The sequence below is a fragment of the Pleurodeles waltl genome, chromosome 4_1, assembly GCF_031143425.1.
Source record: "Pleurodeles waltl isolate 20211129_DDA chromosome 4_1, aPleWal1.hap1.20221129, whole genome shotgun sequence".
NCBI classification, from domain to species: domain Eukaryota; kingdom Metazoa; phylum Chordata; class Amphibia; order Caudata; family Salamandridae; genus Pleurodeles; species Pleurodeles waltl.
In genome coordinates, this window is record NC_090442.1 from 300445126 (window position 1) to 300471930 (window position 26805).

At 43.3% G+C, this 26805-nt stretch overlaps 1 protein-coding gene across 1 annotated transcript in view; it reads left to right on the top strand.

Annotated features, from left to right (window-relative positions):
• Positions 1-8571: 8571 nt before the first annotated feature.
• The window catches only part of PWP1 (PWP1 homolog, endonuclein), a 320357-nt gene continuing 302123 nt past the window's right edge, over positions 8572-26805 (top strand). The window contains exon 1 of the mRNA XM_069228384.1: positions 8572-8774. Coding sequence (XP_069084485.1) covers positions 8709-8774 — 66 coding nt within the window. The 5' untranslated portion in view covers positions 8572-8708. The remainder of the gene's footprint in view (positions 8775-26805) is intronic.

The window sequence follows — 26805 nt, forward strand, 5'->3', positions numbered from 1 at the left end:
AAGTGACAGGGAGATGTTTGCAGGAGATGTTAACTCAACAACTTTGTCTTTTAATTTCGCTTTAATGATTTCTCTTATCTGTACTATTACCCCGCTCCCCTGTGAAGACTCACACATTGATCTATCTCCTCCTTCTATCTTATCTGACAATTCGCTTATAGAATGCAACACACTTTTAGAGGGCATTCACATTCTCACTACCTTCTTGAGAACTTAATGCAGCCCTCCACATCCAAAACTCCCTTCTCCTTCAGTCCTCCACACCAGACTCCCTCCTCATGTTCTTACAAAATATTCCCTCTTACCACGTTCCTCAGTCCCACTTGCCTTTCACATTCTTTACCGTCATCAGTTAAGGATTCAATACATTAGGACTGGTCTGCTCACCAACACCTTATCATTTTTTTCTCTGTTTAACTCACTATAACTTATGGACAACAGAAAAGGAGTTAAATGGTTTCAATGTACCAAAAATCTTGACCTCAACAACTTTGCCGCACTAGCAGTGAATGTAGTCAATCGGCTCTGGTGCTGACATCAAGGCCTCGATATCCAATTATAACAGATGTATGTCCAAACTGCTTTATAACGTAGCCCTAGCCAAGAACAAAAGACTAAGACCTACCCTTTCTTCCCCTTGGTTCTCCAAACCTCTATATGAGGAAAGGAAAGCCTTAAAAATGTAGGAGGTGAAATGGAACCTCTTCCCACAACGTGGACTAGAGAAAACAGCTAGAACACTCTAGAAAGCAAAATAAATTTCGATGCAAAGCCTGCCCATTTCAAATCTCTAATCGACATGACAAAATGAATGCCCTAAAGAACTATTTCATGGGTCACAGTCACTAGCAAGCCCCTCGTTTTATCAGGATTGATGTCTCCTCAAGTAAATCAAATGAATTTGCCATGCTATTTGATCATAAAGTGAAATGCATTCAGCAATCACTGCCTGCCCTCCTGGAATCACAGTTGAAAAGGAAATCTACATGCAAATACTTAATTTCAGATGATGATTTAGAACAAATTATCCATGATTTCTAAAACATTTAATCATTTTATTGATCCTATACCTGGGCTATCACATGAGACTTGGCATTCCGCCTGCTCCCCAATTTGGCCATCTAGGGAACCTCTCTCTAAGGCAACTAGAGCTTACTGAATGTTTTATGATTTGCTAAATAACCCCAGTTTTAAAAAATCCGTCAATGGATGTGGGAGATCTCAAGAATTTCTGCCAGCTTTCAGGTCTTCCTTTTCTATAAAAAGTTATTGAGAGCGGTGTCACAAAGAAATTTGCACAATACATTCTTGAGAGTTATCTCTTTGATGAGTGCCAGTCGGTTTTCATCCAAGATTACAGCACTGAACTCGCCAAGCTACAGGTAGTTGATGATGAACGCTGTATCATCAGTTCAGGCAGCTTGGGTCTCTTCTGCCTATTGGCTGTGTTTGATATATGGTGAATCCTTAAGGAACATTAGGGCATTTTCTGATTTTGTTGGATTTTACATTGCACATATGAACTCTATTTTGAATCAGTCCATAGCACAACCCATGAGTTTTTTGCCAGTCATGAGTTTCCTTTCTTTTCACACCTTGATTTCGTTTATCATTTGTCTGATTCACCTAACCAACGAGCACATGTTCACCTTACTATTTATATGTTATACTGTACAGCCTAGAGCTTATCTCTAAGCCAGAAGAAAATACTTCAATTACACAGAAGTCAAAATAATACACAATGAAATTAGGGTTCTCAGCTACAGGGTTGTAATCCTGCTAGCAATCTTTGGTGAGACGCTACACCCCCTCTGAGTTTTCCCTTGCTAACTAAGATTAGTAGTATCTACAACTGCTGTTATGTAAGGACTAGGCATGGATCAGGAACAGATGCAGTTCCCTCAAAAGTACCTCAGTGCTTAGGTGTGTATAACAGTTCTCATCGCTTTCACAAATTTAGGTTCAGCACTAGAGCCTAGGTGTTAGGAACCTCTCACTACAGCACACAGTAGATATAAGCATCCCATGAGTTGATCCTCTAGCTGCCCACCTGATGCCAAAGGCTGGCTACAGAGGATTACTCCACATGGCACTTGGTTGTTTTGATGATCGGTTTTCCTTCCTATATTCTGACCAACAATTGCTGTAAGTGCCTCAGGTGCTCTATCCACAGATTGCTAAAGATGGTAACATCATGTAGGTTGGCCACAGAGAACTCTTTCAGCCTTGAGAGAACATAATTCTCTTAGTACTGAGATGTTTCAGCAGTATTCAAGATTATTATTAAATAAAAAAACAACACTCCAAATGGGGTCCATCACTTCAATATAGATGGGGCTTCACATTTTGAGTCACACATGTCAGGTGAACTTTAACAAATGAAAACACCAATTTCCCTAAATGAAAGCATAACACTCACTTTATGTCTTGAACCCAACAGCACCTGTGCTTTGTGAGGGTGTAAACCACATGCATTCAAGCCGGAGATGTGTGCTTGCAGTGCAGTACTCACTTGTCACGCTCACATTAGCTGCTACCCCTGCCACGTACCACATACAGGGGTCAGATTAACCCATTTTGGTGATGGTGTCCACATCACCGCACTAAAATGCATTAGTCACGCACTGTAGTGCTCCTGACCACTGCACGAGGCTTTAATGTTTACTATTGCACTGCCTATTCATACTACAGTACCTCATAGAGGAATTCTATGTCAGGACCGAAGGCTTCAGATTATGCTTCTCTTTCTTTACTAAGGCATAAACAACTGCCAATCAAAAACATTTAAATACAAAACTACTTTTCCCAAGATCCCCAGAAGTCCATACTGTCATCCAATCATAAGTCTATCCTGTATATATGTCCTTGCAATCATAGTCCTTCCTCTTTCTTTGCTGCTTGCAGCGAGACATAAGTGATCCCCATACTTTGATTATTATTATAGCATTGACGATATTGTTTTCTTGGTTTGTTCAGTTTTTCACTGCAGCACGGAGCGGGAGCTGGGATACTGAAAGCCAGTGGGTTGCAGTGCAGTCCTGAGTCGGCGCACTGGCGGGAGCCGATCCATACTGCGTGTATGACGGGCTTGCGCTTCGCATCTGACAATCTTATTTCTAGCCTGTGATTGGCATAGCATAACACCTGATGAGGTGCTCAAACGTTTAGGGCTATGCCCTTTTGAGTAGTGTGCACCGCGGTTTGAACGGACGCTGCTGATACGACTGCTGGACTCGGAGAACTTCTGTCCTCTTTCTGTTTTTATTGTTGCACATGCGCGTAGTGCTGTTTTGCCCGAGCGTTGTGCAGTTGATTTCAGTCACCTTTCTGTCCCTGGAACGCCAGACGGGGCAAATAAAAATTGGAGGGCTCTGCCCTAGGGGTTGATCTGCAGGAGCTCCCTCCACATCTGATTCAGCTGCCTAAGTTTGTCTGATGTCTTTCAGTGACTTTAAGTATTATCACCTGCTGAGGCTGCCCCCCTGAACTCCTTCGTACCTTTTGCTCATTAGCCATGGTGTATTACCCCAAAGAGGACGAATACTATCAGGAGTTCCCTGAAATACCAGATGAACATCATATGGAGGAGAGATTAGTGGAGGCCCTAGGAAACCATTTTCACGACTCTGTAAACAAATCTCTCATTAAAGCCCTGAAGCCTTTTACTCTACTAAACGTATTTAGAGACCCAACCCAGAGGGGAAAAACTTCCACAGAAAAAAAGTTTTTTTTGTTAGAAAAACCCTCACCCACCAGGGTTACCCCTTGGTGGCATGCTTCATCATTGGGTTTCTTCCCGTTCTGCTGCGACTGACGGAATACCTGGGAGCACTATTGGTATCAGCGATGTGGATGCTAGAAAAGGATAGGAGTGGTGGGGTCTTGGTAAATTAAAAATACCCCCCCCCCCGGATGATATTACTAGTTTAATATGTCTTCCAGTGGTGATGTCACTGTCGTGTGCATGACCAATTCGCATCCGTTATGACCCATCTCTGCTTCTGGACAACCTCATGCTTTGATAATATCGGGCAGTTGTCGCTTATGGCGTGGAGACTTTCCAGAGACGCTGGCAAGTGCTGGGAGATACAGGTAACGCAATGCTTTTCTTATCCCAATCTTGGGCCCCTTCCAAACATAAACACTACAATTCTTCCTGGAAGAGATGGGTTTATTGGTGTGGTGAACAATGTATTGATCCCATGGGAGCGAACATTAATATGATTGCCAATTTTCCTTCTGAATTAGCATCCCCGGGTTTGGCTTACAGAACCATTAATAATTTCAGGTCTGCTGTTTCTGTGGGTCACCCTCATCTGGAGGGTAAACCTGTAGGCGAGCATCCACTAATATGCAAGCTTCTGGGAAGTATCAGGATGGTCAAGTCTCCACAGCCTAGGTATTCCTCTTTGTAGGATAAAGATGTGGTGTTATTATTTTTGAAGGCCTGGACTTGTAAAGAGGACCTTTCACGCAAACAGTTATCAGCAAAGCTTACTCTTCGTCTGTGTCTGATTTTATGTTGCCATGTTTCAGATGTTCATGTGCTAGATTTAGAAGGTAGAGTATTTACTCCTTCAGGTGTTTCTTTCACTGTTTCAAGACATACAAAGACTGCATCTAGGTGTATTTCCTACCCAGCCTTTTCCCTTAATCACAAGTAATGCGTGGCCAAGTGTTTGAAAGCTTGTGAGGATTGTACTTATGAGGGCAATTGCTCATTTCATTACAAAGTCCTTTTGGCACAGTTTCTGCGGCTAATTTTGCCAGATGGGTCAGTTTGTTGTTGGGGAAGCTAGGGTAGACATTTCTAAGTTCTGAGCACACTAATAAGGGAAAGGTAAGGTCCCACTTAGTAAGCAAAATTGTTAAATGTCAAGATGCCAATGGTTCACTGATTTTTATGAATGGGACTACAATGAGAACTTTTGTTGCTCCACTTCGAGTTTTATTACAAAAGACAAAAGACTCCCAGTTGAGGTACAGCAAAAAAGGTCCCACAGAAAAGCAGAAACTCAGCCAACATGTGTTTCGCCCCTCAGGCGCGTACGCCAGGGCTTTCTCCAGGCATACTATGTAGATAAAGTTCGGCTTGCAAAACAATCGGCTGTATAAATACTAATTCATTTGGTAATCTGTATTGGGTCGGTGCACTCGTGAAATTCAAGCGTTCGCGTCCGTCGCCATTATTTTAAAAACAAAGTTCTGAGCACAGACTGTTCGTGGAGCCATGACTTCTAAGGCATTTTGTACAGGTTCTCGTTTGGAAGACATAATGGCCGCAGCAGACTGGTCCTCAGATTATACTTTCAAGGTATTTTAACACAAACCTATTGTTGATGTGGCGTCTGCAGTGCTGGGCCAACATTGAACTAGCATAATCTAAAGCCTCCGGTCCTGACATAGAATAAAATATTTTCTAGCTAACGCATCAAGAATTTTCAATTCTATTAGGGACATGAAGGCGAGGATTATTCCACTCTTAGAATGAATTGCATCTTTGTGTTTCTAAATGATGATGGCATTTATGTATAAGATTATAATGATATTGTTTACATTCCCGCCCGTTTGATTCATTGGAATAGAATGGGTATCATTTGTATGTCTTTTTTCTTCGCCTTTAGGTTCAGGCAATAAGGGTACATAAATAATCAGGAAGATCACGAGAAGAATGGTTTTGTGTCAATGTCGTAGGCTCAGTTGACAGAGGATGGTTTGTGAGGTCTTTGGTTCAGTTCTTTATTTGGATTCTAGTTCTGAGAAGTCAGGTTAAAATGTTCTAATTGTTCGCTATGATTGCAAGGACATATATACATGGGACTGACTTATGATTGGATGACAGCGTGGATTACTGAGGATCTTGGGAAAAGAAGTTTGGTATTTAAATATTTTTGATTGGCTGCTGTTTATTTCTCACTAAAGAAAGAGAAGCATAATCCTTGCCTCCGTGTCCTTAATAGAATTGAAAATTCTTGACTCGTTAACTAGACATGTTTTTATTCTAGTGCCCCATTGGCAAATCAATTATTCAAGCTGAGCCTGAGTGTGTCTGTGTCACAAACAATTCTTGGTCCAGCAGCCAGTACCCCACGTGGATCCGGATTGGCACCTTGCCTGTTGTTTTCTGACAAGGCGCCCATCCCACTGTTGCCACACAGGGCCTGATTGACTACAGTCAGACACTAACAGGCAGCAGCTTGGTTCTAACTTGCTGTGCCTGCCGTAATCAGAGTGGTACACAAAGTCCATGTGCTGCGCTGTTGACCGCCGGCATTGTGAAGATCATGGGTAATGCTAAAGTGTGGCATGGAGTTTCTGTTTGCCGGCAGGATGTTTTCATGAAAGTAATCCTGTAGCCCGTCTGTTGAGCACCTCCCAGCCAGGGCCAGACTGGCAGTAGCTGGCATCGGGAATTTTCCCGGGAGGTTGGAATAGTGGGGTCCGGTTTTGCAACAGTGGGGCTGGTTTTGTTACCGGAAGACAATTTTGCTGAGATTTCAGCCCCCAGTAACAAAAGCAGCAGCACTTCACACTTGCACACCCTGTCCCCCTGCTCCATCCTTCCTCCGGGGCTGGTCTAACAAAGTTGTCAGGGCTGCTTTGGGTTCCCAGTCCGGCCCTGCTCCCAGCTCTGGCAGACAGTTGCCAATGTCCAGTAGGGTATGTCCCCGTGGAATCTAAAATCAAAACAGAATCATTTGCACCTTACACGTGTGTCTTGAGAGCCGAGAAACATTGTCTGGCTGCTGGCAGTATGTTTTTGAGCGGCACGAGGAGCTGAACTGGGCGAGAGCATAACATGCTGGATCGGCTGAAAGTAAATAAAGTATCAAATAAGTCACTCAGCGAGTACCTTAAATGAAGCTGCTCAGGAGTAGAAGGTATGTGGTGGTGTGTAGGTATCCCAGGCATTATTGTAGATTCTACAGGAACACATCCTAGAGGGAATCGAACACTTTTGATTTAGATGGGAAGCTCACATTTTTTTCCAAGGAAAAATGAATCTAGCTTTATATTTTTTCCATTTAAATTTATCGATCCAAACGCAGGCTATTATTTAAATTACTTACCAAGTCTATTTTGCCTTGTCTCAGTCTTTGTAGCATATGGGGAATCGGAGACAGGCATGTTTTTCTTAGTTTATTTTTCAGACTGAGAAGACAGAAATTACCCAGGGTTACTTATCTCACACAGTATAATTGTTTTTATTTCATAATTGACATGAATGATGTTCACCAATTTTCTGCTCCATGCAAGTGCAAGGGCCAAGTTGTTAGCATTCCAGCTGCTTGGATGCCCTTCACTAAAGACAGTCTTATCTAGTGAAATTTGAATCTGTGGAGATCATAATGCATAAATGGACGTTAGCTCTAACTGCTTGGGCGACCAAATGCTCCCTAAGACTCACAACAGAACAGAAACAAGTTAAAAATATCCTAAAACTATTATGTTGGTTTTCATTTTAGGCAACTCCATACACATGCACACTTGTAACTAAAAGGTGATCAATCGTTCAAGTTAAGGAAATTGCTGGGAAATCCATTCTTTTATTTTGGGCTTCTGAATCATCAAATAGTTACTGCAATCACTGCAGAGATTTTTTGTGTAACCAGAGTGAAGCATAACTGAGGCCTGGTTGGCTAAGTGGGGAGTTGTGACTTCTTTATTATAGTGCTATGAGGTCACAGTCTGCAACTGAAAGCACTATGAATATGCACATTGTTTAAAATTCTAGTACACCCAGTATAAGATAGGCTGCAGCAAAGCGTGGAGAACATTAGCATTATAAAGCAGTTTCAAGATGATGTTAGAGTTTGTCATTGCTCAAAATTGTGTAATTTCTATATATCTATCCATTTCCATGCACCTCAATACTTGGATTTACTCGCAAGAAACTTTTAATACAGTATGGAGCATATCTCATACTGTTGAGTAATACAGCAATAAACAGGTTTTCACGGTGCTTTCTGTCACAGGATGGGACTTCTTGGCACTATACATACACACTAGTCCCCAGTGCACCAACTCGGGTAGTTTTTCGACACGTAACTGAGCCCGCCCGCACTGTACACAGTTCTATACGCTTCCACTGCTGAGGCTGCCTGTGTCCAAGACAAAAGACACGATGCCCGGACCATATAGAAACAAGAGATGGCACGATAAAAATGATAATATTGACCGAACCCCGGCTGTCCGCTACGACAGACACCACTATTATAGAAACATATAAGCTCGTAATTCACACAGCTCGCCAAAGTCTTCTAGTAAAGCATCAAGCAAACTTAAAAGTTCACAAGTAAGGCAGTCAGTCCCCACTCACTCACAGAAGACAGTGGGAGCGTGAAGTACATACATTTCTAACCGGGGTCACGTGCTGTCTCCTCCACACCAGAGCCAATGAACAATCGTTTCGGTAACCAATCCCAAAACACAGTACATTTTTCGAGACCCGACAGCCAACGAACACCGAGACAAGCACTAGCCAATCGTAAGCCATAGTCCTCCCAACCAATCAAAGTTTATAATGTATTTTCAGTACTGAGAGAATATGTTTTCTTCCTAGTGATTTGTCTGGGAGAGAGAACACATGCTTGCGAGTACAGCACCATGTTTCGGAAAAACTTGCTCCATTAGCCTTATGTTAACTCAGTAATATCGCTGAACCAAACTGATTGTCTTACAACTGCTACATCTTTAAAGGGCGCACCATGAGTTGCCAAATCACGTGTGTGTCCTGGGTTAGGAGGGGCGTCGCCAAGGTGACTCCAGACAGGGTAAGTCCTGCACTTCTGAAGCGGGTTTGAATCAGTGTTTTACATGGGCCGGTACTCACCTTTGCTGCGTACCAGCACTTTTTTATTTTCCCCCCCGGAGTACCGGAATTTTTCCTCGTAGGAGGGTACCGTTACTCATAGGAGGCCTGGCTTCCACGCAAGCGGTGTTGCTCAATAATTCCTGCCTCTGCACGCCCTGTATCGGTTTAAACATGCCTTTCAAATAGTGGAATCATGGGCTGAGGTGGTTCAAGAGCACCAGGACAGCAGCTGTTGTCTCTAGGACACAGCGATCTCTGTGCTGCTGTGGAAGCTAGGAGAAGAGGGGTGTGGCTGCAGAGTGTTATCTTTATCTTACATAGTGGGAGTAGAAAGGTGGCTGTCAAACCTAATGGGCAGGGATGTGGGAGGCATTGTTCGGGGCAATGCAGCTGGTTTAGCATGCTGTTGTTTTAATAAATGCCTGCAAATCCTTACCCATCAGCATTTTAAATTAGAGACAGTTGCCTGTAAGAAAACTCCTGCTCTCTCCACCAATATCCCCGATTAACCTCAAAGGAAAAATTACAAAAGAGGCAAAATACATGATTTTTAAAAACGTTTTTCACGTGGCAACCTCTTGCTTCAGATGGAAAACCGTACAAACCATGTATTGTAAAAAATCAGGGAAAAATTGAAAATGTCACATAGGATGGTGTCACTTGGGTCTACCAGCCCCTGCTTCCATATTTTGTGGGAGTCCACACAAATCATGCACATAAATAAACACAAATGATGCCTTCCCCAAAATCTACCCACATACACCACTAATTTTGGTGATTACCTACACTTAGTATTTTTCCATTTAAAGTACTGGTTTGAATCAACTATAAATGGCAGAGTTATCATAAAAACTTTATTGCGGCATCCTGTGCCATAAAAGTCTAGCAGACAACAATAAATAGGAAACTGCATAAAAGCGTATGGCAGTAAGAACTTAAAAAAGCTAAAATCTCATCTTCAGTACAACAGTGTGACTCAAACGTACAGTTCATAGACATCAATCAAAAGTGACTGCAGGAAAGTGCTAGTGCAATCAGTGAGGCAAATTTGATGGCTAGGGAACCTAACTGGTTCCTTCTAGTGATCCACATGTCCCCAAGAAACTTGGCAACTGCAATAGCAATGGGTAAACTAGAATCCAGTTTTAAAATCCCCAAGGCTATAGCATAATCGCGAGTCCCCAAATGCTTACAAGTTGGAGCCAACCATTTTGTGCTAAGAAAAGCATGTAATGGACAAACAAAGAGAACATGAGCAATTTACTCTGAGCCTGCTTTGCAACTGGGGCATGGTGGGTTAGATGTAGCTCTATTCTGCCAACTAGCCGTTATTGAGTTAAGGGGAAGGCAGCCAAATTGAAACTGCATATAGAGCTTTCTATTGCTCGGGTCAGTGATACAGTCGAGATAGGGCTCCAGAAACTTGTGCGTTTGAAGTTCAGAAACTCACTTGTTAGCTGCCCTACAGAGGAAGGGGAAGACGCAGTCTGTGACACCCACTCCCTGTAGCATGACTTCACCCCTTCTTTGGAGGGTAAAGGCCCACAATCATGCCTCTCCCAGCCCAGTTGCAGACAGTGGTGCAGACTGAGCTTATCCAAGAGATCTTTTTGGAACTGTCTAGAGAACAAACTTCCCTAAAAGCATTGGCATAGGAGGACAGTTCCATTGTTGCCATAATTTGCCTCCAAAACAGTAGCGGTCTTAGGTTGGCTGTGTCAGCTAATGATTTTCAGGCCTTGTCCAAATACAGGGGCAGAAGTGGAGTACTTGGAGGCAGAGGCACAAGTTTCCTCAGGAACATATGTTCGATGAGGACAAGATCCTTAAGATTCTCAAACCTCCATAGTTCCGCCCCATAGAGTTGCACCCTAACTGGTTTCACATCATAAATCTGGAGGGCAGCGGCTACAGGTCTACTTGTGGATAAATGGTGCTCCCTCAATAAAACACAAACTAATTTTCTAAACTTCAAAGACTTGATGTGTTTTCCAAGACATTCTATCTGACAGCATGATACCAAGATATTCAAAAGTGTTAACTTGCTCTAATTTCATTCCACCCAGGAAAGGGCTCCCTCTAAATTACTTGTGTGGGTTAATCGTCGTGAACTTAGTTTTTGCTGTATTGATCTCTAACCCTCTTGATGTTCAAAATTCTTCAAAGCGATTCAGTGACAGTTGGAGTCCCATTGGGGTTTTGGACACTAAAAGAGTATCGTCTCCAAATAGGAGTGTCACAATTCTATCCTTGCATAAAACTGGAGCATCTGAAGGCTGAGAGGAAAGGAACTGGACAACATAGTTTGGATACGAGGAAAAAAGAGTTGGGGCCAATACGCACCCCTGCCGTACACTCCTGATAACCTTAATAGGATCAGCGAGCTGACCTTGCTCCCCCCAATGAACTCTAGAAAAATTGGCTTCATGGAGGTGGACAACTAAAGCTAAAATCTCTGAAGGCATTGCCATATCACAGTGTACTTCCCAGAGCTTGCCTCTAGGAACCAGATCAAAAGCTGACTTTAGAGCTATAAATGCTACATAGAGACTCCCCTTCCCAATCACCACTGCTTTCTAATACAGAAGCGAAAAATGAGAAATCTGGTCAATGGTACTCGTTTTATTCCTAAAGCCAGCCTGATATGGAGCCAAAATATTGTTTTCACTTATCCAGTCATGGATTTTTGATTACAGAGCAAGGCAAAACACCTTCACGATTGAATCTACAAGGCTAATGGACTTATAGTTGCCAGTTGAAGACCTATCACCTTTCTTGCATAGGTGTATCACCTCTGCTCCCTTCCAAGACTTGGGGATCGTTGCTCCTCTAGCAATCTCATCAGATAACAATTTTTCTTTCTCATACAGGAAAAGATCACCCAGGATGCTGTCAAGGCTAGTGGTTTTTGAGAGTACTATGGAATCGATAGAATTACATATATCGTCCAGATTGAACAAACCACCACCACAACTACTACTACCCAACTGGGTGAGAGAAAAGGGGGTGGGCTATTCGTTGGTAGACCATCCACGCTGTAAAGAAAATTAAAGTGGTGGAACCATTCCTAAGACTGAATATTGTTACCTGAGGAGACGGTCCCCCTGTGGCTCCCATTGCTAACCAAGGACCAGAAAAGTTTAGAGTTTGCGCTCACAAGCTTCCCTAATTGACCGCCATCCCTCCTCTTCACAATCCCGTTTAGCCTTAATCTGTGCCTGCTTATACCTTCTCCTCAGGATCCTAATACGGGGAACATCTTTCAACTTAATTGCCCTTACTAAGCGTGCCCGAGCCAGCCTACATTCACAGTTAAACCACTGGGCTCCATTGCCGCTCGTTGCTTTAGGGATGGTTTGATATATTGGCACAGTAAAGGACGATTCCAATCCAACCTCTAAAAAACACCCAGTGTGAATGCATGAGAACTTAAAAAACCCTCCTCATCCAGCTTGTCCATTAGTGACACACATGACGCCAAGTCTTGACTAATATGGCTCAGGGTGTCATCTTGTAGGACAACTGTACTCCACTGTAAACCACATCTGTCATTAGAGGACTGGACCACCCTGGTAATTTGACAAGGATGAAACACATCTTGCGCCCTCTTCCAGTGGGACCCTAAGCTAAGGCGGAGGGGGTTATGGAGACTAACAGTTGTATTCCTGACCACCATATCATCCATCAAGAACCAGTGTTTAAGGTCGATCAAAATGTAAGCAATACGTGGGCCAATAAAAGTACAAGTTGTTTGCTTATCGGACTTTGTCCTTCAATTAACTGCCCTGAAACCTAGACCGAGTGGAAAGGCCTTCAGTTGGAGAGCCGCCAATAACCACTTCTTCACTGGGGAAAGCTCAAGCCTGGGTAAATTCCCAAAATCATCTTCTTCCAAACAAGCACCCGTTTCACTCTTACCAAGGGGTTCACATGTAACGTTGAAGTCCCATGCTACGATGAGGACGTGGTTACTAGGTCTCTCACCCAGCATGTTCTCAAGTAATTGAAAGGTAGTGGAATACTTTTCCCCCTTTGTGACCCTAGCATAGATGTTAAAACTATTGATTGTAATTTTATCAGGCCCCATCAGGCTATTGCCTAAGTTATCAGGGCTATCCGTATGTAACCATTTCACGGAGCACTAAAGGGCGATCCTCCCCCCAATTAAAAGTCCCCCAGATGGGTGGCCCACTTTACTAGGGATGGCTGGAAGATAAGTTGCATAACCAAGTTCATAGGCTAGTTCGATAAGCCAGGTTTCCTGCATAATACAGATATCATAGAAGTCCATAAAGGCATTCCAATGGGGCAGCAGTAATTTGGACTTTAACCCCGCCACATTCTATGAAACAATATTTACTTTTGAGCAGACACACTTAGAATTTAGTGGGAAGGAAGAATTGTCTGGATAGTCAGGCTGTGCTAATGGGGAGCTACAAACAACATTGATGGCAGATGTGACTTCCTGAGGTGAAACAAAGCGGGACTCCATTCCACATTAAAAGCCCTTGACATATGATGAAGAAAATCCCTTATCGCAGCAGCTGCTGGTAGATCTCACAAGACCACTAAAGCTATCTAAGGGAACCTGCACATTCATTCGCTAAGTCAATCAATCTTATTTAGAACAGAACCATCATCTTGGGGGTGAGAAAAGGGGGACTTTTGAAAGGCCTGTGTCAGATTGTACTTAAATTGAATGGAGGACCCCTCAGGCAGATTGGTTCTTTGATCCAGGGCCACTAGGCCTTCAACTAACTGCCCATCAGCTAAGAGGAGTTCTATTTAATCAAAGGGAGAACTCGGGGAACATACCATCTAGCCCTCGGGATATCTTTTCTTATTACCAAAAGGCACCCTCTATTGTGGCAAATCCAATGTATTGCCTTATTCATCAATGAAGCCTCCCCTTCTGACCTCGCCTGTGAATTGCGCTTTGGTACATTGATCATATAGATTTTACAAGGGTAAGGAGTGATATTGCTGTCGTCATATGGTTGGCGAAAATGCCAACACTCCCTAGATGCTGGAAGGGAGACACTAAGACCTCTACTAGTAGATAACCGCGGGCAATTTTAACTGGCACACCCACAAATCTAAAGTGCCCTTTTGAGCAAATACTGTCTGGATCCCTTAAGTTTTTGTCTTCAAAAGTGAGACCTGTATGTGCAGCAAGGCGACTCGCAGGAGTGTTAAGGGGATTGTTGTGGTGGCAGCTTAAACCTTAACCGTGGGGTATTTAGAAGTACCCTCCCAGAATTTCCCCACCCTTTCTTCAACAAGGTGCCCCACAATGCCCACAAGGTCTCCAATCATGGACTTAAGGGCTGCTATTTCTGTCCTTAGTGCATAAATGCAGCCAGGCAAATCGGCAGTTATAGATGAAAGATTAGCCGTCTGAATAGGTGAATACCCGTCCCATCTTGAACATGAACATCTGCTGAACACTGTAATGTAGAATTATCGTGAAGGCTTTGAAGTGGTAAGAAGTGATTATTGTAGCGGATAGTATGATCAGGAGACAAAACCGTCATTCCATTTGAAAAGTCATGACCGAAGGATGGAATTACAGAACTACAAGGTGTTGTGGTACATCAGATGACATCCCTTTCTCTCAGTTACAAGCAAGTAGCTGTAACGAAGCTTGCAGCAATCAGCATACAGTCATGGTCATCTGGCTGGAATCTTCCTCTAACGTTTCTGGGACTAGGGGGTGTTTTATAATAAAACAGCTGACATTCTAAGAAATGGTCCCCACGTATGAGTGTGTGTGTTTCTGTGGATGCTGGAGACACAGCATACCACGTTTGTCGGCAACCCTATCTGACTGTAGCCTTGAAGAAAGCACAAAGTGGAATAAATGTCCTACTAAGAATGTGATGCTTTCCTAGGCAAAAGAACAACGAGATAGAGAAAAGAAAACAGCGATGCAAATGTAGCTATTGCTAGAAAAATAAAGCTATGCTGAGTAAAATGTAAACCGGTTAAAGTGCACAGCTGCAGGCCTAGTTAGCTAAAGTAACGCGCTCAGAACATGGCTAAAATAGCTACACAACATCCTTTTGGTGTCTGAATCGTGCTCTCAGTTTTTGCTATTTAGCATTCATGGGGACATGCCAGTGCCCACTGTTTCTATTTGTTAGGCTACCCAGACTTGAATATTGCTATGTTAGTGTCCAGCTCCTGCAGTAACATATGTGGCTATCATTTATGAGCCACAGAATGTACCAGGTTGCACTATTATGCATCAGTGTAGTGATACAGCAGTTTCGGGTACAATTTCTGAATCTCTCTTTCTTTGCAGCATTTTGTTTGCAAAGTGATGACCAATCTACTCACAGTTGCTGGAAGAACTCCCTTTCCTCTTTCTTTACAATGGGATTCTCATCACGGACAAGGATGCGTCTCAGGCAAGAGTCTAGAAGAGTAATTCCCCTGGCCTCTCTCCACCGAGCCTCTTTCCTTCTAATGCTGGTTCTGTCCCTCTTACATCCACATCTCATCCCCTCTCTTCTCCATCTACCTCTCTTCTTCCAACATCTTCTCTTCTCTTGCTGATTCTGCCACTCTTACATCTACCTCTCTCTTTCTCTCCTTTTATTTTTTCCTTGTTATAAACTCCCCTATATCCACGCTCCCTTCAGTGTCATACTCTTAACTGTCACCTCTTCCAAGCCTCTCATCTTATATCACTGGTTCTGTGCATCATACAATAGAGGTAAATGAGCCACTGTAAGCTTAAACCAGGCTCGACACTGAAACCTGGCTCAGCTCAAGGTCCTGCTGGAACCTTGAGCCCATATCAAGCCGAGCTTTAATGTGGCTTCTGCCTGTCTTCCTTCACCCAATATGTGGCGTTACGGTTAGAGCAGGTGACTGGGAAACCAGTTTTGAGTCTCAGCGTTGGTTCAACATCCTAGAATTCTTGGTAAGTATAGGATTCTGGGTAAATCACCTAATCTCTCTCTGTGAGTACAGACAATGCATGCTCCCCAATACCTTTGGATTGTTTTTGTGCTGTTTTAAAAAAAACTGCAGAAAAATGCACTAAGAGATTCAAACAAAGCCTAAACACAATGAAAGGCAAATAGATACCCATTCACTGTCTTATTTGTGTAAAGTGAAACCAGACACCATGGATAAATCACGGGTTCCCCGCTTGAATAATGTGATCTTATACGACTATTTTATTACACCAAAACTCTTTTTCCTTCATTTTTTGTGTCTCGCGCACTGAATAATTTACACCACTCTTATACTGTTACTTCCTGCTAGGACGAGGTGCTTCTTGGAGGCCTATAAAATGAAAATAAGTGTAAACCCAAATCGTAAGATGCACTTTAAAATGTAGAGGTGGTGTACAGAATTGTCGCCTTTTCTGATACCAGACGTGTGTGCATGTACTTTTGTTTTAAGTATGTATTTAGCATTGTTTATTCATTAAACAAACTATTTTGTTCTCAAATGGAAGCGCATCTGCCTGGATTACTATGGCTTCGCTCCAAGTCCATGTAAGAGAAGGCTATTGTTGTTACATAATGTTTTGAGTATGACCTGCTGAATGTGTACAGTGTTTTCCTTGAGAAATAAAATATTTATTTTCGTGAACACTGGGGTAATTTTTTAATCAATGTTTTAAAATTACATAGTAACTAGATCAGTGGTTCCCAACCTGTGGTCTGGGGACACTTGGGGGTCCGTGAAGACTACTCAGGGGGTCCGCGACTGCTTAGAAAATTATATAATATTAGCAGATTAGGTCCCCAGGTTTCAGTAATGACTCAGTGGAGGGATCCCTGGATTCCAAAAATGATTCAGTGACGGTCCCCGGGTTCCAGTAATGATAAAGTGGGGGCCCACAGAAGTCCAAAGGTTGGGAACCAGTGAACTAGATAATACTCCATAATGTGCCTCCTGATGTCACATAAATTAACTTTCGGTGAACCATTATTTATTTCTATGGGTGTGTATGTGTGTGTATATGAACCGATCTGTATATATTAACTGTGGGTTAAGTTGCATGCTGCTGGGATTATTGTGGATCCGATAAGTCCCAGTTTCTAAATTAGAAAGGTAACACACGTCATTAATGTTCCTGTTGTGGGATCGCCTTGTAACCTGAATGTCACAGTTTCCAGGCTCAGGGCATGATTTAGAACTTGGGGGACGGGTTAGTCCGTCACAATTGTATTGGATATTCTGACTGCGAAAACTAAATCCCTTAGAATATAATGGGATTTGGATTTCGGCGGACGGGATATCAGTCACCACTATGACTGAGTAACACGTCTCCGAGTTCTAAATCAGGCCCTTAGTGAGATAGTTCTGCATGTTAAATGCAATAGATTCCTTCTATAGTAGTGTGCTTAAGGTGCAAAATAACTAAGCAAAACCTACAAGAAGGTTTAAAAACCAAAACAGGAGATTCTTAACTTTGCTAGCATAAGATACAAGGAGAATCCAGACCCAAGAATAAAAACAAGGATTTGCAATGCATTGGGTTGCGCATTTGCTTGAGTTAGAGCTATTAGCGTTGTAAACTCCTAATTGGACTTTTCTTGCCACATAAGTTGAAAATGAAAAGTAATACAGTTTCACATAAGAGAGCTGATTCAAAGCGCCACGGCATCAGCGTGAAGCAGCACACAAAAGGAAAAAGAAGTTCGCTCGCAGTGAAAGGTATCGGCAAAAGTTCAATTAGCCATGTAAGAAGGGTGTTTTCCAAGGCGCTAACTAAACCACCCCAAGGCGGGACAAACTTAAAGCATTTACCAATGAAAAAATAAAGGATTTTTGAAGAGCAAGCCCATGAACGAGTGATAGTGATGGGCCTGTGGTGGGCGTGATTAAAAGCCCAGATACAAACCAACGCATTGGAAAAGCAGTGCTTGCTCGCTGGTATGTTCGACCTAAAAATAATGAAACAGTGCTTTATTAGCATAAGGCTAAGAAGGTTAACTTAAAAAAAATATATGTTTGAGAGCTCTGCAAAACAATGTGATGCGAGTTTGGGAAGGGTCCTCTCATTCTATTTGTTTGTTTCACATTCTCTGAGAAGGAGCACACAGCTCTACTCTCCTTCCTGCCAAATCTACAGACCTAAGTACGTGTTCTGGGCAACATGTGTGAAAGAGGTTCATTCTCCTGAAACCGGACCTTCCCAAAAACAGAGCCTAGAGAATTCATACCTCAGTCTCCCGGCCAAGTAAATACTGTATATAAACCTTACCTAGGTGTTACTTGGAGTTCTCAGTGAGCAGTCTAGACTTCTCACAGCAATATTAGGGATATAGTTTTCAGAGCTGATGACACTGACAGCTGGCTTCCCTGCCAAGGTGGGAACAAACCCTGAAGTCCAAAGGGCTGCTGGAAATGTTGTGGACCTACCTTAAGAAAGGAGTCCATCCTTGTTGCTGCAAAGAGAAGTACTGGAGATACCATCTGAATAAGGACATTTCCCGAAAGAGAGCTACCTACCTCCTTTTGAGAGAGAAGGAACTGATCAGCAGAAGACTGGAATTTGTTTGTGGAACCTAGAGAAGGAACAGTATTAAACCTTATTTTATTCCTAGACATTGGTGCTGTTTCTCAAGTTGCTTCCGCTGATCCTCATAGAACACATTTTCTATCTCCCGTAGTAGCTTAATTTGTGCTGCAGTTACCAAGAAATCACTCCTCAAGTAGTAAAATTACTGCTTATGCTGTTGTTGTATCCTGTCCGTGTCGCGTAGTGTGGGGTTTTTGTTGGGCTGAACAGAACTGAACCTCATTGATCGTTAACAAAATCTTGATGTATGTTCAGAGGTTTTCGAAAGTGGTAGTCCTTGATACTCCTTGATACCCCCTGATGTGTTCCAGTGCTGGAGGTATTGGAGCTACTTTCAGTCCCCATCAGGATCTTTGACTGCCTACCCTCAAGAATCTTTCTCGTGGGTTGGGGTGGGCTCACCTTTTATTTGGTTATGGTGGTGCTGGGCCCGAGGAAGGCGTGGAAGCGAGATGAGTGAAGCCCTGCCACTTACAGGCCAGGGAACTTGTAGTCGTCGTATGGTCTGCTCCTTTAACCGAGTCACGGACCCTGCATCACGGTGCTGCAAACCACAAACTCCCATCTTTCCCACTGTCAGCTGTTCTTCTGTGCACATGCAAATACGCCTCCAATGAGAGCCATGAGGGGTTAGGCAGCTCAATCTTTAATGTATCTTTAAGCGCGCTGGGGGCCCCACCAACTCCATCCGACCACGCACGCAACCTTGGCTTCATCCTCGACTCATCCCTCTCCATGTCAAACCAGGTCAACGTCATCTCCTCCTCCTGCTACAACATCCTCCGCATGCTCTGGAGAATCTACAAGTGGATCACGACCGAAACAAGAAAAACAGTGACACAGGCCCTCGTCAGCAGCAGGCTTGACTACGGCAACGTACTCTACGCAAGCATCCCGTCCAAGCACCTGCAACGTCTCCAATGCATCCAAAACGCCTCCGCTCGACTAATCCTCAACGTACCCTGCCGCAACCACATCACCCCCCACCTGAGAAACCTTCACTGGCTCCCCGTCGACGAGAGGATCACCTTCAAGCTCCTCACCCACGCACACAAAGCACTCCACAACACCAGGCCAGCCTACCTGAACAGCAGACTCGGCTTCTACACCCCCACCCGACAACTCCGCTCCTCCAACTTCGCCCTTGCCGCTGTCCCCCGCATCCAACGAACATCCTCTGGCGGCAGATCCTTCTCCTACCTCGCCGCAAAGACCTGGAACACCCTCCCGACCAACCTAAGAAAGACCCAAGACCTGCTCACCTTCAGAAGACACCTCAAGACCTGGCTCTTCGAGCAGTAGCAGCACCCCACCCGCCCCCAGCGCCTTGAGACCCTCGTGGGTATGTAGTGCGCTTTACAAGTATTATGATTGATTGAAGGGTAGCCCCAAAGTATACATGGCTATCTCTTAGTTAAGTAAAGAAAATACACTGTTCCAGTTGAAGAAGGAGAGGATACTCAAGGGGGATCCTAATCTTTAGGAGCAGAAACCTCACACACCCACAAGGGTGTCATGCTTCATCATCGGCATTGCTCCTCGTCAGACTGGCGCTGCAATGTCTGACAGGCACCACCCCAAGTGGGGGGGCTCTTTGCCGGAGATCGTAATTAATGATGATGCCACGACCCTACATAAGAGTGTGGAGAAAGGGGATCAGACGAAAAGGGTTAAGATTGACTCTCTAAACCCGAAGAGAATAATCTATTTATTAGTCAGCACGGGAATCAGAGGCCAAGATGAAAAAATAATCACGAGAGTGAAACAGAGGCAATGCTCAATCACTCTATCATAGAAAAGAAAAAGAACCGAGGGTGGGGAGTTTCTAAGCCAACCCTCGTCAGGGTCAACATGTTTCGCGTCGCTAGTGGCCCATGAGGGTCCGGTGACGCTTCTTCAGGACCAGTTAACTATATGTATCTCCTATTCAAAAATCACGTGGATAAATACACACTCGAATAGTCAGTACAAGCGTATCCAATCACTTACACTAGTATTGAGAGGAACAATTATTCCTATCTGTCGCCCTGTAAAAAAAGGTAAAACAGGTAAAGGTTCAATGAGTGTACTCATAGTGACATCCTCATCAACATGAGAAAGGGGAAGGGGGTGTCAGATCAAAAGTGGAGCACAGTGACAGTGAGACAAGTGACTGTGCAGGAGCATGCACACAGATGAGGGCAAGCTTACCATCCCCATTTTAGGAACGTGCTACATGGGCTAACATGGACCAGTCGTCAGGAGTGAAACTAATCTGAAGTGAGAGAGCAAAAAACCGACAAAAAGTAATACAACAATTGGTTGATAGAGACGGTGACAAATATTATATCACACACACAAGGTAATTAACATCCATATATTCAGAGTTGCAATTACAGGTAATATCACTGTAAACACCTAGTCAGGGTCCTCAGCTAAAGCAATAAGCGAGCAGGGATTGCCCATAGGTAAAATCAAGCCACAACAGTCTTCCACAGGGCATAGCACTTAAAATGACCCTGCTGGAGACAGCTTGTTATCTGTCAAAGGTATCCATACCAACCAATTCGTACAAAGAGTTAATTACCCTGATCGTAAGACGGGGATCTCTAGAAACCAACGCGGTGCCAGCTCGTATTGCGGTAGCGGCGCGTTTCAATGGCAACAAAAAACGAAGGACAGAGAAAGTTGGAAGATGCACTTAATGTAAATCGGTGCTCCTGACTGCGAGCAACCTACCCGGGTCCGCGTTTCCCGTAAGAATGCGGAGACGCAGGAAAGCCCAAACAAAAACGGTCGAAGCCGGAAGTCAGCCTCACGTGACTCAGAAAGGTAGACGAGTCACGTGGTGCCCTGGAGGTCATAGTGGAAAGTGAAAAAGGACTAAAAAATCGGAGTACTAAACAGATAAACACAAAAAACAGACTCCTAAATAAATAAGGAATCGGAACTCATAGTAGATGTTAGGATTGTGTGAATAAAGACAAAGTCCAGTCAACCTGTTCCCAATTGAGTTGAAAACAAAAACTAAGAGGAATCAGCAATATTTGTCAAAACCATACCAATGACACACAGGTGGGTGGTACAGGTTCAATGGTAGAAATAAGAGACCAGAGAGAAGCACTTCAAGTTAATGGACAAAACTAGTCCAGGGAATATCATCATTAAGACCAATGATGTGAGTGCGCGGTTTAAACACCCAGCGTTGCTCCAACTCAAAAAGAGAGTTGGTATTAGGGTGTGTGCTAGTTTGTAAAACAACCCACCACATATCATCTGGTCTGTGTTAAGCCTCCATAAAATTACAACTCAGTTTAGTGGAAGAGCGGCCGCATCTAATGTTGCTGCGATGCTCGTTGATACGGAGTTTAACCGCTCGTGTAGTCATCCCCACATATTGTAACCCGCAAGGACAGGTGATCAAATATATGAAGTTACGAGTATTACAGTTTGTATGTTTAAGAAGATTCCAGGTACCTATTGGTTCAAGGTCAATGGACTTGAGTCTTTTGGTCAGACTGCATACATTACAGTTACCACACGGGAAATGACCGACGACTGGGGGAATATCCCACATGGACGTCAGTCTGGATGGTCTGGGGTAGAGGGAGGTCTAGTGTGGACCAATAAATCTCTAATATTGGTAGTGCGTTTAAAGGCAAAAAGGGGTTTAGGAATCTGCAACCCTCCACTACATAGAATGGACCATCTTTTATTAACCACTTTCTTGATAGAATTAGATAAAGGGGTAAAAGTGGACACACAAGTAAGTTTAGTATCAGTAGTGCGTGGAATATTAGAGAGTAGCGAATCTCGATTGCAAAATTTTGCGCGTTTGTAAGCTGCCCTCACCACCGGATTGGGGTAATGGCGATTCTCAAGTTTTCCAGACAGGTCTTTGGCTTGGGAAATAAACGTATGCATGTTGCTACAGTTACGCCGTAGCCTGAGAAATTGCCCATACGGTAGATTGTCTCTTAATGCTCTTGGATGGTGACTATCGTTTAATAAGAGACTGTTGCGGTCAGTAGTTTTATGGTACGTACTTGTATGCAGCTGGCCGTCCTCTATCTTGATCAATAGGTCCAGAAAAGGTATCTCAGTACTGGATACTGAGGAAGTGAAATTCAAAAAAGGGTCCAAGGTGTTGACCCAGGCTGTAAATAAGTTGACCTCTGTGAGAGTCCCTTGCCATACTATCAAGATGTCATTGATGTATCTACACCATAATTTGATGTTATCATGGAATGGATTACTGTGTGGCAGAATGAACCGTGACTCAAAATCAAACATATAAAGACAAGCGAGGCTCGGAGCGAAAGTACTACCCATCGAGGTTCCGCGAGTCTGGTGAAAAAGAAGGTCCTCAAACTGAAAGAAATTTTCTTTCATCGCTAAGGAGGCACAGTGCATAATGAAATGCGAAGGTGAAGTGAGTGGTAAGTCAGTGGACAAAAGAGCAGATTCCACTACCTGTAGAGTGGCCTCTTGAGGGATGTTAGTATACAATGCCTCAACGTCCAGGGTGATCAAAGCATGGACGTAAGCAGTGGAATTAATGGACTCTATCAGGTTAAGGACATCCTTGGTGTCCTTCAAATAGGTAGCAGATGCTTGCACTATAGGTTGCAAAAAGTGGTCACAAAAAGTGGACAAAGGTTCAAGGATAGATCCTATCCCAGAAACTATCGGGCGGCCAGGTGGAGGTACTCCGCCTTTATGAATTTTAGGGAGGCAGTAAAAGTACGGTATACGTGGATTAACAGTATCCAAGAACTCTGCCTCTTTTTGTGAGATCAAGTAGTTGGCAAGGGCCTCCTCTATCATACCCTGTATTTCAATTTGAAGTCTCTCAGTAGGGTCACAGGTAATCTGAGTATAGTAGGAAGAATCCCTGAGGAGACAAAGGCACTCCTGTCTATAGTCCGTGGAATCCATCACGACTATTGCTCCACCTTTGTCTGCAGGTTTAATGACTATACTCATATCAGATGCCAAGGTCTGCAGGGCACTCTTTTCAATGTTAGAGGTATTGTGGTAACTCTGTTTGGGTTGAAGGGAAGCGATGTCAGAAAGTACCGCTTTCTCAAACGCCAAAACTTCACAGGGCATGGCCGAAGTTGGAGGCATAAATTTGGATGGTCTCTTAAGACCAGAGTCCGACGGCTGATCCATACTAGGTCTGTCGTTGAAAAAGCAGCGTAGTCTAATCTTCCTAAAAAACGGAGAAATCTCGCAATGGAGGCGGAAGGAATCTTCATAGGGTGTGGGTACAAAGCCCAACCCTTTGTTTAAGACCGATGACTCAACAGAGGAGAGTGTTCTGGATGAGAGATTGACCACTAGATCCGGTTGGGAGGGTTCTTCCCTTGACTGCGGGTCACCATTTGTGGTTCGTCCTGGGCCCAGTGTACCCTTCTGCCTCTTCCTCTCCTTCTGCCTCTTCCCCTGCCCCGGCCGCGGCCTAAAAAAGGCAAATATGGTAACATAGGGCGTGGTTGGTAAAAGGGGAAGGGCTGCTGCCATCCAAGAGGTTGTCCCGGAGGGTATTGGGGGTAATGGTAAAAAGGGTGTTTACTGTCATCATCCGTACTCCATCCCTCAGATGAAGAGCTGTTACTGTATCTGCTGGTTTTTTTTATTGAAGAAGAAGATTCCTCTGAGGAAAAAGAATGTGTGTCAGCAGGGAAGTCATCTGTAATATAAGGATAGACTTTCTCTCTGCTGAACTTTGCAATATCCTTCTGTAATTTCGAAATCTTCTGTTGGGTGAGAAATTCCTTGGTCTCATTGAGTTCAGTGTTAATTTCATACAAACGACTCTTAAAGGCAGCAAGTGAGACCGTGGTTTTGAGTGTGCCTTCCATAAGGTTAATCTGTATCAGGATTGAATCTGCTAGACGTTTGGATGTATTAATGATAAGTCCCAGCCTATCCCTAGTGCATTTCCATGCGATCTGAGCCCAGTCTTTCCTGAAGGCCAGATCCTGGAGAAAGATCCTAGGTATGTTGGATACTAGGAGGCCATTTGGAGCGATGTTTGCTCGCAAGTATTCGGTCATTATGGTCCCATGCAAGACGGTTTTGATAAGGTCACGTTTGAGTGTGGACAATTTATCCCACTCCTCTTTAGACGGGCCAGAAGGTCCAGCACCATCGTTCCCCAAGATAGATGGAGTCTGTAAAATTGCAGACACAATATCGTCATCAAAGCTGAGCCCTTGGAAATTATCCATCGTGAAGGGCTAGAAGAAGAGAGAAGGAAATCCCACAGCTAAACAGCTGCGCAAATAGGTAAAAAAACAAAGGGATGGGGAGGGTTAATGGTCCAGTGTAAGACCTCCCAATGAATACGTAAGTAAAGAAAATACACTGTTCCAGTTGAAGAAGGAGAGGATACTCGAGGGGGATCCTAATCTTTAGGAGCAGTAACTCTTAGTTAAAACATTCCCCAGAGTCCGATTACAGAGCCAGGGTTCAGGTTCTTAAAAGGCAATAGGTAGTGGCTCATTGAATGGGATAACCCTTTGTGTAAACATGTACGCTGGAGTTGTTTATTAGATTGTGCCCAGGTCAGTAGTCCAGGGTATTTTTGTTTTATTTTACACGTGTAATGCACTATTTGTCACTTCTTCATTTCTGTGTATATCTTCATGTGAAGTATTTTGCTGTGTATAGAATAAAGTATGTTTTCTTTTTAGGATAAGGTACTACTGCCTGCACAATAATGTATTAGACATAATGGCATATGCTAAGTTATGAGTCTGTAGCCCACCACCTCTATGAGTATGCCTTGGGCTGGAATGCCTAACTATCTCGAGGATCTAATGTTAAATGAGGGTCATTTTTGTGGGTTTTGGGTCCAATAGTAAGATGGTCCCCGTACATCAGAAGTATAAAGTCATAGTTGGAGCCTATTAGCCGTTGTTTGCCTTATGACCACCTTTTTGCCCAGACCACTTTCCCATCAAGCTGTTTTGTCTAAGGGCAACTACATTATTTTTGCCGCACAAAAATGCCTGTAGGTGTACTTTTGTAAACATGGTAGTTTATATTGTAAATTAACATAGAAGTTAAATAAACAACAAGCACTGGCAAATCCAATAGGTTTTGCTTTTATGAGATTTTGTTTCTGTTCTAGAAAGCTGCCAAGCGGTCTTGGCAATACGAGAGCTATTGGCGTTGTAAATGACAATGTCTTTTAGCCATGTTGTAGAATGGGTGTATGTTTTGTGGAGTGGAGTTATGTGGGTTGGATTGGAATAGTTTGTTGTGGAATTTTGTGGCGTGGAACTGTGTGGAGTTGTTATGTAGTGGAATTATGTGTCATGGTGTGCTGTGATATTACGTGGATAGTAATTATATGGTGTTGAGTGTACTGGAATTATGTGGAGTGGGATTGTGGGTCCTAATGTAATGGTATTGTGTGTTGTGGCATGTAGTGGAGTTCAGTTATGTGGTATTTTGTTGAATTTTGTGGCGTGATGTGGAATTGTGTGGTGTGGAATAGATATGTGGTGTATTGTGGAATTGTGTAGTACAGAAGCAACATTAATTGTGGAGACATAGGGAGCTGTACGACTCGTCCTGAGGAAGTAGATGCACATCTCTGCATCTCATTCATTTCTCTTAGAATTCAGCTAAACTTCTAAATTATGGGCTGTTTTTAGAAAGTTACCCTGCCACCAGTTTTTACATTCAATTCTAATTTTGTAGTTCCCTTGCAACATCGAGGATGCTCTTTTCTTGACATACTAGAATATTTGCAAGGATTTCACCACATCGAAAACATACTGCTCATGTTTAAGGGTACTGTGATGAACACTGAATTGTAAAAAACTTCTGTTTCCAGTCATTAAATAATTCCCCAGTTGTAAAAAAAAATTGTTATATGTATAGGGAAAATAATTTTGCTGTACTGCTTCCCTATGCTTAGTGCAGAGAAAAAGAGACGTTCAGTAGTCAGTGTAAATAATCTGACAGATCCTACATCTCTCATCTGGATGCCTATTTAGACCTTTTTGAATCAGCAGCGATTACTATCCTTTGCCTTTTTTGTTGCATTATCACTTGCGTTGCCTTCAGACAGCTATATAAAACGAGCACAGGTCTGGCCTGCAATTTGAGTCCCGGTTAAAACTAAATTAAAGGCTGCTGCAACGAGAAAAAAAACATAATAAAAAGATTGTTTTCTGTACTTAATGCCTTTAAGAACTAAACAATTTAGTGTGTGTTCATTCGGTGTTATTTTGAAGCGTAAAACTGTCCTTCGAGCTTTACATTCCACAGGAGGCGGAATGATGCATCTAACAGTCGATACATGAGAGGACGCAGTAATACTCCTTTGGACGAGCCAAAGTAACAATAGGTCATGCACAGAGACAGACCTAAATAAGTGAGAGTTAGGCTCACTTTGGTTTGTTTCTTTTACATCAGTGATGTAACTGATATTCCTGTGAGCCAA